Source organism: Chamaea fasciata, unplaced genomic scaffold, assembly GCF_029207755.1.
Source record: "Chamaea fasciata isolate MVZ Bird 193981 ecotype frontalis unplaced genomic scaffold, bChaFas1.0.hap1 SCAF_6, whole genome shotgun sequence".
Classification (NCBI taxonomy): Eukaryota; Metazoa; Chordata; class Aves; order Passeriformes; family Sylviidae; genus Chamaea; species Chamaea fasciata.
Genome location: NW_027094091.1, coordinates 47,014,156 through 47,029,615, shown reverse-complemented (window position 1 = coordinate 47,029,615; position 15,460 = coordinate 47,014,156). Strand labels below are relative to the sequence as shown.

At 43.0% G+C, this 15,460-nt stretch overlaps 1 protein-coding gene across 6 annotated transcripts in view; it reads right to left on the bottom strand.

Annotated features, from left to right (window-relative positions):
* The window catches only part of LEF1 (lymphoid enhancer binding factor 1), a 71,115-nt gene that overhangs the window by 14,974 nt on the left and 40,681 nt on the right, over positions 1-15,460 (bottom strand). For 4 of the 6 annotated variants that reach the window (XM_066186253.1, XM_066186255.1, XM_066186254.1 and 1 more), the window contains 6 exons: positions 14,795-14,927; positions 10,711-10,801; positions 8,492-8,575; positions 6,521-6,643; positions 5,623-5,785; positions 2,729-2,836 (listed from right to left, as the gene is read on the bottom strand). In XM_066186253.1, the coding sequence (XP_066042350.1) occupies positions 2,729-2,836; positions 5,623-5,785; positions 6,521-6,643; positions 8,492-8,575; positions 10,711-10,801; positions 14,795-14,927 (702 nt within the window). The remainder of the gene's footprint in view (positions 1-2,728; positions 2,837-5,622; positions 5,786-6,520; positions 6,644-8,491; positions 8,576-10,710; positions 10,802-14,794; positions 14,928-15,460) is intronic. The other 2 variants (XM_066186256.1, XM_066186257.1) reach the window with 1 other exon arrangement.

The following is a 15,460-nucleotide window of genomic DNA, read 5'->3' as shown; positions in this document are numbered from 1 at the left end:
GAAAGCTTTTTGTGTGTATTTTAAGAAAAAAATCATATCCATTTATATTTTAAAGAAGCTTCCAGACAAGCTGCAACAGATGAACTCTGGCAAAGGCTGGTGCAGTTGCTGTGAGCAGGGCTGCAGCCTGCTGCCCGTCTTCTGGTCCCCCACTCTCATGGCTGGCAGCTGCATGGCCCAGCACAGAGCATGCCACAGACACAGCGGCCTCAGAGGGGAAGGGCTGAGGTGCTGGGACACATCTTTCCATGAGTTAGCTCTGCAAGATGCTGGGATGGACTGCAGGTGATGTGAGAAACCACCTCAACCCCCAGCAGTGCTCACTGATTGAGAGACAGCAAGGGAGGACTCCAAATACAGGCTGTGGCGAAGCTCCAGCACATGAACTTAAGTAGCCTTCATTCTGCTCTGACAGTCTACCCCTGCCTGACTCTTCTCAAGCTCCTGTCCTTATTTATCCCAAGGCTGGCAACAGGGCTGGGCAATGCTTTGTGAGCAAGATTCTGAAGTCAGGACCAAGACTAGAAGTTGGAAAACACATTTCAAGGGCTCTGGAGAACTCACAGCAATATACTTTATCACTTAGGCACCAAGGCAATACTTTTTTAGAGAGGAAAGTGCATTAGTGCAGATGTTAACATGGAAAAGTCATGGGAGGAAAATTTGTTTTATTCTCCATGTAAAGCTGACTTCAAGTGTTAAAACATAAACTAAAAGCTGATCTGAGATCTACCTATAAGATAACACAAGTGAAGGATTAGAATTCTGGGCTGAAAACTCATTGTCAGCATTCCCAAATAAGATAGTTTCTGACAACTGCAGCACACACAGACACCCTCACATTGTGAAAACATTGTGCTTCTCACGTCTATCACACAATTTTGCATGACTATTTGGGTATCAGTAATAAAAACATATGAAAAAGATAGTTTCAACAGCTAAATAGCAATGTTTAACATTTTTTTCCGAACTCCTAAAATCCTAATAACCAGGCAAACCAAAAGAGAAGACCTAAAACCAAACTATGTATTTTTTACTTGTACTGTTTTGTGAAACAGAAGAATCACCCGTAAGTCACTTCCAACCCTCAAAATACTGGAGTAATATCTGTGCTAAATTAATACAATTTCACTTTTTGGAGAAAAACAAGATTATGTATATCTGAAAAGGTTTCAGTGATAAACTGTGCTCTCCTAGGATCACCATCTGACCACCACTGCAGAACGTGTGCATTCCTGGAGAGGCATAGGAGAGGGCTGCATGAGGAAGCTAGCAGAGTTCTTCACTGTAACATACAGGACTGGAGTATGTCAGAGCTATACTTCCACACAGGATGTAGGCTGGAAGCACATCAAAGAGATAACTCATACGTGCCACCTCACACACTCCAAATGTCTGTCAAGGCATTTAAGAAACCACAGGTCTGCTGTTTGTGCTGTGTGGCATAGGCTGGAGCAGAACACAGGGTTCTCAAAGCTGACATGACCAAACATCACAGGACCATCTTGAAGCCTGATGTCCAGTAAGCACGAGCTGTCAAGACTCCAAAGTGGTGTGATTTTCCAGCAAGTAAATTTCAGACAAGCAAAAACCCCTTGTTTCAAGGGAGTCTTTCCCTAAGACACTGTTTGTTCCCAGCTATACTTCAAGACAGCTCTGTTGACACAGTCTGGCTACTGGAAATAAACCCTACCTGTGTAGTGTCAGGACAGTTTATTGGCTGTCTAAAAAAGACAGAAAGAAGTTGTGTCTGTGATTACAAAACTGGGCATACATGTCAGCAAGATCAGCATTTCCTTCAGCGATAACCACATAGTTTCTGTGTCGATGCATTCTGCACCAGTTTCTACAGTTTCTGTTAACACTGTATTTAGGTACCTCAATCCTTAATGTCCAAAGACATCACTGAAGTAGGGCGAAACTACTGTCCACCTAATGCAGAAGGAAACTTGAGCCAGATACAGCATGTACGTTTGCTATCCCAGTAGATGGTGTCACATCTAATGGAGGGACAAGAAGGAGCTCAGATCTTGGGTCAGGATCAGTCTCTCAGGACTGCAGCTTCCGAGTTTGATATCATCGCATTTGGCTACACTGACAGCTCATTGTAGGCACCAGAGTGTACCAATGCAGTGCAGGCTATTTGATATTTAATTATAAAACAAGAGTAACTGTAAGAAAACTTCTTAACATATACCTATATATGTATATACCTATCTATGTATAACAGCAGGCTCTACCATGAAGGTTACTTATACAAGATTTGCACAAATGGACTATTCTGAATTAATTTAAGCTAAAGTTCAAGTCTGCATTAAGACTCCTGGGCTTGCATCTCTTTTGAAAGCAAGACATCCCTTTTTTTCTCAGGTCTAAGATTTCTGGACAATAAGTGATCAAGTAGAAATTATGGAAAATTCACAGCTGTACAGTACAACATGAGCTTCCAAACAGTACTGGCCACTGTCTTAGGAAAAAAACTTTCCCTGTTATTTTTTCCCCTCAAAACCTGTGAATTTTATAAGAAGCATCTCAACAATAACAAAATCCCAAGTTTTCTGGGTGCTTGAAGTGAAAACAAATGTAAGATTTATGTTATATGTATGTTCACCATCCCTTCATCCAGAACTTTCCACAAGTTATAGAGAAAAAGAAGAATCCCTAATAATTTTAGAAGTTACAAAAAGAAAGTGACTTTTAAAAAAGAATCTTCAAGTGAGTGACTTACATAGTTGTCTCTTGCAGACCAGCCTGGATAAAGCTGCATGTGTAGCTGCCTTTCTTTACGAGCTAGTTCATAATATTTTGCTTGTTCTTCACGGGAGAGAGCATGCCACTGCAAACAAAATAAACACACCTTTAGACTAGGAACTAACCTATACCTAGGCAACAGATGACTTGAGCAAGTGTTTTAGTGACTTTGATTCAGTCTTTCCCCACTGCAAAAATGGAATTCATTAGCAATTACAAGCACCTGTGTTTATTAACCAACTTTCAGGCATTTGTCAGCTCTGCAACTGCCAAGTGCCTCGAGCAAGACAAAAAATTATTTATGGAAACAGGGCTCACCAAATAATCTGCTCATGGAACCATGCTCTCCCAACACTACTTAAAAAAACCAACAACAAACAAACAAAAGCAAACCCCAACAAAAACAGCAACAAAACCAGCCTTCAGCTCCTGGCAGAACTGAGGGGGTTTGTGCTGCTTTTAAAGGGCAGCAACAACCTTGACAGAAGGGTCTGCTGTCTTGGTTTCAAGCAGCAACTAGACACATGTTTTTAATGCCTTCAACATAGAAGGCTTCCTGGGCACCAGCACCACTGCTCCGAATTCAACTTCTAAGCATTGAACTTTAGGGTACCCGCTTTCTGACTGACAAAGGAAATGGCAACTGCAAAAATTTCAAAGATAAAGAAATCACAGAACTGCAGTCTTACAAATTACATGAATTGACCTTTGCAGCCAAGCAAGAATAAATTTCCTGGTTTCATGTACTTAAAGATACCACACCCTCCCCTGCAAAACAACAACAACAACAACCCCCCCCCCCCAAAAAAAAAAAAACCCAAAAAAACCAACAAAAAAACCCAACAAAAACCCACCAAACCAAAAAACCTCACAACCTGCACATTTGGAAAGGTACCAGCTACATTAGTATCCAGTAATTTTGTTCTTGTTGAAACACCTATCATAGACCTGAACCAGAAAAAGTAAAAGCCTTTTATCTAGAATTAAGTTCCACTGCTGCAGCATAAGATGCATCTTCTTGTTTGACAACCTCCATGGGGAAGTAAGGGGAGAAGAAATTATTAAAAAAATCCAAAAACCAGACAAACAATCATTAGGAAATCATTAAGACACTCATACAAGACTAGCATACAGAACAAATATTTCAGACCAGATCACATTTGTATGATTTAATATGTTGTTTGGTTACACATCAGAGGATGTGAACTAAAGCTCTTGCCTGCCTTGACGTGGCAAGTTGCACGTGTTATTGAAAGCACAGCAGTTCAGCCTGCCTGCAACTCTCAAACTCCACATGCACATTCAAAAACTGGAAGGTAGCAAACATAATGCTGTGGCATCAAGGAGCCCAGCAGCACACTGTGTCAGCTCGTGAGGACAGAGATGGTTCCTCCTCCGGGGTAGCACAGGGTAAATAGTGACCATGATGACTGAACACAAAACACTTGACAATAATTAATGTCCAAGCAATTGCATTGGATAACTCATGCCTCATTTGCACCACAGGAAAAGTGGAATTCGAGGTACTTTCATGGAGAACAGTAACTTGAAAAGAGGAGTCCAAGCTGCAGAAAAAGCACACAAAGGACCCCTGAGGCTGATTCCTTACCAAAACACAGATAAATAAGCCACTGCCCTTGTCCAGGCCAAGAAAACAAGGCTGACACACTAAGCAGCTAAGATAAACCATCTGGGACTGCCATCACCTGTAAGGGTAGTTCACAGATCAGAGAATACTGTGAGTTGAAAGGGACCCTCAAGGATCATCAAGTCCAACTCTTAAGTAGATGGCCCATATGTGATTCTAGAGACTTGCATGAAAGCATGGAAAAGGCAAAATACCAAGATGTCCTTTAAGAGGAGGTAACAGGAACAACAGAAAGCAGAAGACTGCATGAACTAGGATAAGTACCAGTAGAATTCTGCTCTGTTTGGAGGCGGAAGTCTTTCAACTGTAATATAAAAGGAGCACTTTAAGGTCATGTACTGATTTCCCACTTAAAAGTACAAGGTTTTCAGAGTCACAGTGCTTCTCAATACTGCCTTGGTCAGTGATCAAAAGGAGGTGTTCACTGGGAATTTGAATAATCCCCACTCAAACTCATACTGATACAAAAGTCACCCCTTTTCTCATTTCTGGGAGTCAGTTGCAAAATGGGAATTTGCCTCTCCTGCCTTTCCTTGCAAGAGTAACACTGACAGAGAACACAAAGGCTGTACTGTGAGCTGGCCTGCATAGGTTTTTTTTCTGAGTGTGGAAAGTACAAAACATGACTACAATGCCACAGGAGCATACAGCTCTCAGCAAGGCTCTGGTACATGTACTGGGATCATCAGTACTCGGCTGATGACTTCAGAGACATTCAAAACTTGGCTGGTAAGGTTCCTGAGCAACCTGATTTAACTGGACCTGCTTTGTGCAGATGTTGGACAACATGACCTCTGTGGGTCCCTCCCAACCTACATGACTACAACTGGACCACATTATATTCACTTTTGAGTTTCATCTCCAGTGGCATCCAGTGTTCATCTTTGAATGATCCCTTCCTGCTCTGATGAACACCAGCCTAAGGGAAGGCCCAGAATGTGATTAAAATGCTTCTTCTATGTGTGACTGAGGGTATTTCGTGTCTGAGATGCTGACACCATAACATGAGTGGAACAAACACAAATATGATGATGTTGCTAACGCTGAAAAAAGAAAATGAAGATGCTGCTTTTATTTCTGTTGTGCATGTTTTATCTTCTATAGCTAATTTGATAGTTGCACATTAGTTATCACCTCAAGCAGAAAGTCAGCCTTCACACCCAGCTAAAGAGAAACACAAATTAGCAGCACACACGAGCGCTCACAAACCCTCCTGTACATACCCTTCTGCCAAGGATCTGGTTGATAGCTGCGCTTTCTTTCAGAGTACACTCTGCTACAACGTTTGCTCTCATTTCTTTCATGTACAACATGAAAGCATTCAGAGGTTTCTTAATATGAGGTCTTTTTGGCTCTTGTTCTTTTCTCTGTTCATGCTGAGGCTTCCTGAAACGCGGTAGGGAAAGGGAAAGGGAAAGGGAAAGGGAAAGGGAAAGGGAAAGGGAAAGGGAAAAAAAGCATTAATTTGCCATCAACTTAAAAAGATCCAGAGGAAAATTACTAACTTGTGGTTACAGTAGCACTTAAGTAGTAAGAATGAGAATTTCAGTGGTCATGTCCCATCCACTTTCATATCTTTTAGTTTGATACTCAGGGAGGATGTCAGGTTGACATTCTCTGGCAAGTAACATTTAATCTGTGAATCTGCTGCAGACTTGTCTCAATTCTCTTTTTGAAAGGCCATTCGTGGTACCCTAAAAGACCACTGCCACAGGCAGGAGAATAGCTTCTTACCCCCTTCTTTCCTAGGTCTTTTGACTTTGAGTACTTTGAGCAATGAGACTGCTTTTTACTAGCGAATTTTGCAGGTAAGAACTTTTCCAGCAGAAGTTCATGTGTTCACACACAAGCACCAGTCACAACTAGACAGGTCCATGATTATGAACTGAATCAAGATGGCTGTTGCCAACAGCTTAAAAATGCTGGACTGGAATGAAAAATGGCTTCTCATTACCCTTACCAAACAGGAGCCCACAGTCCCTGTTTTAGTTATAGGAGAAGAGGTAAATTCAAAGAGGTCATGAAAGGCACTTTTTTTTTAAGCATCCTTGACTCTTTTTCAGATAGAGTTAGTTCTCAAACATTTATTCATTAAGGGCTAGAGCAGAAAGGCAGACTCACACGTGCATTAGCTCACTGTCATTGTGCAGATGTTCTTGTTTTACTTGAGGTGTTACAATAGCTGGGTGAGGGATTCCAGTTGTGTGAGGGCCTGGAGGACCAGGAATCATGTGATGTGAAAACCTAAAAGAGAAAACAAAGCAAGGTCTGTACCCCGCTGAGGACAGGCATCAAACACGTATGACAGCAGCAGGACACTCCAAGAATGCAAATGCTATGGAGCTTGCAATGAAGACAACTCTTAAAGAGCACACGAAAAATATTTGGCTAAGATTTGTGCATTGTAGCCCAACTATTCAAGAAAAACAGACAAACCAGTCAACATTTTTGGTTCTAGAGAAGTTGTTTTATTACCTTTCAGGCAAACACTTTTAGCAATGCACACAAGAAATATTTAATGTTTGTACTGTTGCACTGTCTAGCAATAAAAATACACATTTCTTAACCAAAAAAATGTATTTCCACACCAAGATATAAACATCCTTGAAATATCCACCACCAGCCAATGCAAAGGAGGAAACTGCCATGCAGAAACAAATAAAATGAAAGAAGAGTCTTTTCAAGAAGTCCCTGATGGCTCTCTTTACTTTTCAAGGTACTTAAGGTAGAAGACTTTAACATCATTTCATCTGAACCCACTGTTCTTACCTCAAATGCTTAAAATGAACTTTGAAAATCCTGCATCCTGGATGAAGGATGGGAGCAGGGAGAAATCTCTGTCCTAATTAGAGCTTCCTTTCATTTGTACAAGAAGGAAAATGGAAAAAAACCCCAAAATACCACTAACTGAATAATCCCACCCTACTAACCCAAGTCATTCTCAAGGGCAGCTGAGACAGATCTTGAAGGTGCTGAGCATTGCAAACTCTGGCACAGCAGAAAACCTGCATTCTGTATTTTAAACTGGTGGAAAGTACTGTTAACATCAAAAGCAAGCTCATGCTCCATAGTTTTGCTGAAAGAGTGATGGCTAAGGAATGGCATCCAGCCCCTCCTTTCACCATTCCCAGTCCCCTAGTTGCCTTTTTCCTTCATGTGATCAAAATAAAGGAAACACAAAGCCCTGTAACCAAATCAAGTGATTTTATCATGGAGAAAGAATGGGTTTTCTTCCCAATCACCCTGACAGGCACATGCTTATCATTCCCCTGTAAAGAAGTGAAGGGACAGTGATAATCCAAAGGAGCCCACACACAAAGAGGTAAGAGGACCTACCACTTATCAAGCGGCCTGCCTTCAATCCCTGTGCAAGAGGATGTCTCTTTTACAGATCACAGAAAAAAAACCCCAAGAACGGTACATTGCAGCCTCTTGTACACCAAGCACAGGATGCAGAAGCTGTCTTTAGAATGCGGAAGCAGAGCATAGGAGGTCTGGAGTGTGTCATGGCCAAGTCTCAATTAGCATTGCTTGCTTGCACTTAGACATAAAGACACAGTGCCTGAGTCACACACCAGTACAAATACTGTGCTGGCATCCCCTGCCATTAGTGGCTTTGGGCTATGAAATACCTTCTTGTGAGCAAGTTTCCACACAGAGCATTACCTACATGCTTCAAGACTAATTACCAACGATTTGGAAACTGGAACTAGAGAACACACACTAGAGTGACAATCCACCTGGTTGCACACAGACATGAGCAAAACCCAAGGATGCTATGCACAACACTATGTATTGCATCTAGAAATGAACTAATGACTCATTTCAGATGAAACAGCTCAATTAATTGTTGACAATTCACTGGTGCTCCTCATTGCAACACTTCAGAGACTGACAAGAAAATGCTGAATGAGACCAGTGTGGGATCCAGGCAAACTGCATATACACACAAAAGTTAAATAAAAAATGTATGCGTAAGGGTTTAGCTGACTGAAAAGCAAGCAAAGGCAGACCAAGACGCAAGCGGAAGAGCAACTTGCCCTCTAATGCCAGCAGTTACTCCCCAGTCAGTCATTCACTTCCTACACCTACCTGGACATGGAAGGGTCGACTGAGAGTGAGGATGGATAGGGCTGCCTGAATCCACTCGAGATGGGATATACAGGCTGACCTTGCCTGAGGTCACAGAAGAAAGGAACCCATCAATCATGTGATATGGTATTCAGTGGTTACTCTAGAGTTACAAGCTCTTGATGGGAACTCAGTACTAGTCACAAATAAATTACAAGAGCTAACACTTTCAAGAGTTCTCCTAATGAAACTAATGAATACTTAAATGCTTTGAACTTTCTCCCTTGCTATTGAAAGGTTCCCAATCTAAGTTTCCACTGGGAGGGAAAGCAAAACAACCAGCGTTCCTCCCCTGGGGCACACACACATGCACACTCCTCAGTCTCTATCCCTCTCTCACCTAGTTTTAGAAGCACTGGAATCAGATTTGTTAAAAAAGCTCTTAGGAAAAAAGCATCTTATTCCAAATAGTTCTACTGTAGATCAGAGCGAGAACACCAGATGGTGAATTATTAAGCTAAAAAGCCTTTTGAACAGTTTTATTAAGTCTTTGAAAACTTAGGACTCTCTCCATTAGCATAGTGAGGTACAAGTGGACAGCTTTTCTAAGGAGAAACTGATTCCATAAAAAAATCCCCAACCCAACCATGTAAAAGCCCACAGCGACACAAGTCTATCTTACTACTTAAAGATCAAACTTTGCAGTCCAGCAAGAGAAGCTTGCATAGAAGTTTTTGCCTCCTTTCCACTCCCACATATACAGAATATTTTACCACCAGTCCATCATTTGAGGTCTTTAATTTTTACCATCATCACATTTTGATTACTTTCAGTCCACGAGGGTCCAGTCATGGCTACAATGAACACCCTGAAGCTGGTGATGGTAATGTGAGCAAATACCAGTTCAGCCCAAACACCTCCACCAGCCAGAGGGACACCACACACATCAATCCTATTCAGACAGTTGCTTATCGACTGGTCCATCAGCTCTCAGATGAGGAAAAAGTGGAACCTGGCCTTTGTAAGGTTCAGGACACAGATTTCACTCTTGGAGCATATTACTGGAAATGAGCAGTGCTCAAAGGGAAGAGGAAATGAAAAAAAAAAAGTTGAAGGGAGTCTCAACAGTGCTACCTCACAGCCGGGAGCCATAGCATAAGGGACAGCTGAGTATGTCTTCTTTCTCTTTTCCCTCTTCCCTCCCCCCAGCTTCTGCACCGAGAAACCATTCAGAAGAAATGATTGACCACATCTGGAAGATGCATGCTAGCAACTGCCTGGTGGCAGTGGAAGTGAGGAGTCAGCTAAGCAGCAAAATGGGGAAGGGGAAAGATTAAAAAAATAGATAGTCAGATACTTCCATATTTTAGTTTGATATCTACTAATTATTTGTTCCAAAAAGGCATGTGGCCTTTCCTGCAAGATATGCTAGCAATACAATATTTCACCATCTTCTGCTCTCTACTTTCTCTGCCTGTTGTCATCTGGATCATGTTTCCCTCCCATGGAGACATTAAAAACCAAAAAAATCTGCATCCCTCATTGCATGGGCACAGAATAGTCACAATAATGATTCTAAAGCACTGAAACTGTGGCCAAGTTGCCTTACTCCTTGCTCCAGGAGAACTGAAGGCAAGTACATATGTACCCCAAGCAGACATGAAGCACCCTGCCAAATCTATTCCTCCGAAAATTTCCTCCAAAAGGAAAATCACACCCTGAGTGGCAGCAAGAGATCATGACAGTGCTAGTATTAGCAAGAGCAGCAAGATCTCCCAATGGCAGAGGCTTCTCTCCATACAGAAACTGTAAAAAGCAGCAGACTATAAAAGATTGTTCTCCATTTGGGGCAGTTTCAAGATCTCCCCCCCACACACACACTTCAAAGTTCTTTCCTACCTCCCCTCTCTTCAGTAATTGAAATTTTGTTTATTAAAATTTACATTTAATTACTTAAGAACTGTTTTCTGCTATCTTTCCAAAAGCTAAGAGCCACAAATCTGAGCCATAAGAAACATACAGACTTCAAAGTAAAATCTAACACTTCAATTTCTGCACTTGTTTAAAAAACAGATTCATTTCATTTCAAAGTTCAACATTTTTTCATCTTTTCAGCTAAAATAAAGTAGCAATTTCTTACTGGAATGACATTATTATTATTTTGTAAATGCTACTATTGATTCAACAGTAGGGAATGGTGTGAGCATGCAGGTGTCTGAAAAGATGCTAAAAAATCTTACCAGCCAAGAGGTGGTGTTATCTGTCCAACCCCCCCTGGAGACAAGGGATAGAAGGTAGGGAGATCAGGAGCTGGAGGATGCCTGGACATGCCTGTTAAAAAGCACAGAAGAATGAGTGAGTTTCCCCTCAAAATACTCAATGTATGACCTACAGTTCCCAGCTGATACTACAGTGGAACTAGTTCTCTGGATAAGGAATAACCACCTTCTTCTGGTGTTAAAAGCAAAAGGCTCCACGGGCGACCTTTAAAACAATTTGCACACAATACTGCGATTCAAAGAGAGATACCGGAAAAAACAACGTGGAAGGAGGAAGTAAATGTGTGGGCAAGGACCTGTGCAAGTTTAGATCTCCTGTGAAGTGCATTAGGTACTACTGTCCTCTCAATGGTCTCACCAAACCCAACAGGATCCTGAGGACCTCTTCTAACACATCATGGAACAAGGGGAAAATAAAGCGTTGTCAAAGAAGCAGCACAGCAGAGCTATTAGATTAGGTAAATTGCTACTTTTATATTTTCACGGGTTCCCTTATGAATTCACAGATTTTGGAAACTTGCTACCACAGAGGATCAGTGGTTAATTAAGAATAATTTTCAGGCCTGTAATGGTCACACTTGATATGATTCATTTGGCTTCCAATTGTCACTCCAGTTCCAACTAAGCTCTTCATCAAGTTGACTCCTGTGGGCTCCAAGGTCAATCTGTTTTGCAATGGTAGTATTTCATGGAAAAATAAGAGTCCCATCAGGAATGATCCATCAGCTCACATTCCCCAGAACACAGAGTCCTACAACTGCAAGAATCACCTCAAGATTAAAGCTAATCCTCATCCCAAAAGGGTCTGTGGTCTCCATTCTTCACCTAAACCTTGTGCCCCCAGGAGACATGGAATTACAGTTGCAGAGGCCACAAAGACATTGGTTTATTTAAATGTGTTTGGGGAAGAGGGGGTGAAGCAGAAGGAATTGTTAAGTCTACTTCACATGTTAAATCAGCTGCTTTAAAAGGGTATTAAATATTTATGTGGTGACACTCCAAAGGTCCAAGACTGAGCGTGTGCTACCTTGAGACTTAGTTTATAGACTGATGTTACTGATTTATTCCCCTGCCCAGTTTGTATTTAAATCTTCTGAATTTAATTACAGGATTTGAAGAATACCTGTCAGGACTGTGTGGAAAATAATTCAGGAAAGCATGGAAAATAATACCAGTGGTGTCATTGTCTTAAAAAACCTGAATTTTCAGACTTGGAACCACTACCTAAGTGAGGATCGAGTTTCTGGCCAATTATCTTTTCAAAGGTGAAAACAGCTGGTAGCTGACAGAAAAGGAAACACTTTATATATCCCAGGGCTTTTACATGAGATGGAACACTCTTTCTGAGTGGTTAAAAAAAAAAGAAAACCAAACAAGGTGGAAAAGAAGTGCAGCACCTCATCTCTCACATCTCTGATGATGACTGATGCTCCTGGCAGTGATGACATGACCATGCCCCTGCCAGGCCAAGTTCTGCACAAGGAACTGAGCCACTCCTTCCCCAGAATCTGCAGTTCTGACCCATGGAGACAACACTGCTCTCTCTTAACTAGTTGTAATTGCTAATCCAAAACTTCTGGCCCCTTGTGGAGGGCTACAAGCACCTAGTCCCCACAGGAGCACACAGAGCTACCATATATAGGGCCAGTGCCCTCCAAAGCAAGTTCTCTTGAGAGGGTTAAGAAAAAATTTAAAATTACAAAAAAAAAAAAAAAAAAAAAAAAAAAAAAAAAAAAAAAAAAAAGTGACTGCCTTTAGGAAGGTGGTGCTGTGTATCCATCCCAAAGTGCCTTGGGTGGAAGAGGCAGTGCTGAGGGCAAGCTGTTGTGGACCCCCTTGTTGGACTCCCTTTGGTGGGAGGAGGGCACCCTGGCATCAGGGCGAGGGCGCTAGGGCAGCGCCTTGTTCCAGACCCACAGTGGGAGGCGAGGACAGAAACAATGGTTGGAGGCGTTTGGCAGAGGACCTGAGGAAAAAGAAAATCCTCTTTGCAGCAACTGCACGGGCTACTTCACTGCGGCTGCTCCCACATGCTGGTGGCGCCGAAACAAGGAGCATGGACGGAAAGACCACACACATCAAGGAGACCATCCCAGACAAAACCAGTAGTCTCCAGCCTGCATTATCCACATCATCCATCCCCATTTTTGCCAGACACTGAGCAAAGGGATCAAGAGCCTCTTCAGGAACACCAGAGGGCAATGAGCTTTGTGCCTCCTGGCAGAGCCCCTCAGCAGGCTTGCACTCGTGACTGGTGGGATGCTGGACAAGGGAGAGGGTAGAGAAGAAGCAGAAGAGAAGATGTGCAGCAGAAACAAAAAACCAAAAAACCAGATGTTGTTCAGTTGGGGTCTGCTGTACAGGAATACAAAAGTAAACTGCGGTAAAGGCAAAAAAATGGGGCACAGAAGGGCAAACTCAGCATGCAGTAAGCAAAAACCTCTTGAGCTCACAAACTGCAGCAGCGGGTTGTGCCCCAGCTGTCACAGCCAGCTTCAGCAAGAGGTGGAAATCCTGTTCTCTTAACACGTGGCACCCCTGGGATTTCAGGGAATGAGTGTAAATATCCTTCTCCTAAGCACTGATGCAAAGGAGGAAGACAAAAGAGGACAGGAGGTCTCCATTTGCTTCTCCTAAGTCTGAAAAAGATACTATATATGTATTTACAGGCCAGGCTTTCCAGGCAGAGGGCTTTTTGTATTCCTCTTCCCTAGGAAAAAACAAAACCTAAGCAACAAACAGCAAAAACCACACAGAGCCACCAGGCCATAGCATTTTCTGGATGTAGCTCATGTTATTATCTCCATAGCACAGCCAAAATGAAACCTAGGCATTCAGGGAAAAACAGAACAAAAAAAGTCTCTCTCCCTGAACAATGATGACTAAAAGCCTCTTTAGATAAATGGGACAACTGTGCATACGGATGTGTGCCCAGGTAAAGCAGAGCTTCAGGATTTTGTCAACTGGGTGTCACAGCACGAGGTGGGACAGGCAGGGAGAGGCATCCTCCAGGACCAGTTGTGGCACTGACAGACTTCCTGCCCGTGCAGAGGTATCCAGACTACAGTGAATGCCTTTGTAAAACCTCTGCTCTCTCTCCTGCCCTCGTCACCACCAGCTCTCCCATGCAGGCTTCTTCTGCTCAGGTTCTTGCCCAAACCCTGGCTCAGACCCATGACGGCCATGGCCAGTCTTCCCCTTGCACCTCCCCAACATCCATCACATTCCTCCCCAGCTCCTGCAATTTATTGCAAGCAAGCACACCCTTCCCAGGAACCCCTTGTGTTCTCCTGGGTGTTGGGCAGAAGCTCTTGGCACAGGCTGAGCTTGACACCTTGGAGACTGTCTGCTCTTCCCTGAGGGCCTGCAGACTGACCCTGAGCAGGGCTGGTCTGACATTCCCAGATGTGGATCTGGGAGGCTTTTGTGTTTGCCTGAAGGGGTCCTAGAGGTGCAGAGAAAACAGACATCCATCACTTGGACATCTAAAAAGATGCGTTCTGCAGAAGGCAGCCAGCCTAAGAAAGTTAAATAACATCAGATTTGTAAAGCTTTTACTTGCACAGGCTAAAAACTACTTTTATAGGCAATGCTTTGATTATGCCAACTGATGTATAGAAGAGTATGGACAGGTAGAACACAAGGAAATTAAATAAAGTGTAAGAAAAGGTTTCAATAACGCCACTACTGAAGCACTTGTCCTCTGTTTTCAGGAAGGTGAGGGATGGTTGCCCTTTCTGCATTTCCATGCTGCAAACCTTGAGCACCACAGGAGATGGTGAAGACTGGCTGCTGTTTACTGAGATTTTAAAAGACTTTGATGAGAAAAGCAAGCCCAAATTATCACATTAGAAACAGCATAAAATTCAGGCACTCAAGTTAAATATCAGCATCATGGCAGAATTACCACCTCTGAAAGTGGGCATATGCACCTGGAAACCTCCCTCTGAAAATATTACAAATTGGTAATACTAGCTCTGTCAGCAGGACAGAGGGCACCAGGACCACCCTCCATCCCCACTGTGCTGGGAAAGGATGGGCTCACCTTGTTTGGAGCTGACGTCGGAGGGGACGTGAGACGGGTGTGACCCCGGGGAAAAGTGCTCATCGCTGTAGGTGATAAGAGGGGTGAGGGGGTGAACCGCATGAGAAGGCTGTACCACGGGCACCTTGTTGGACTGCAAGAGAAGAACAGAAATTGAATTGTGTTAGCGAGGTGAGGCTTCTGCTTTGGAACAAAAAAACAAACAAACAACCCAACATTTCCAAAGTGCTATTTTTAAATATTTGCATTACTGAAGCGGGGGAAACAGATGGACAGACATGGCATTGGGGCTAGTGGATGGAAACCAGGTTTGCTGCCAGAATCAGCATCCTCAAACCACTGGCACCCGAAGAGGGATGCAGATATTGAGGAAATGCAGGGAAATGGGTGGGGGCTGGGAGCAGGAAGAAAGGCATTTGGGAGACATTGAGACAGGGCTGCGGAAATGGCAAATGGAGAGCTGCAGGGCAGGAGGAGCAACGTGCTGGGCAGGCAGGCACTGTGCACCAAGGGCTGTGACCTAAGGACAGCAGAGTCAGCAGCAGTGCTGGAGAAACCCTTTGGTTACAGGAACAGCATTTAAAAAAAGAAGGCTTAAAGTACAGGTTTGTGATATCTCCAGCCTTAAATGCAACACAAGCTTCATTAGCTTCCCTCTTCCTACGC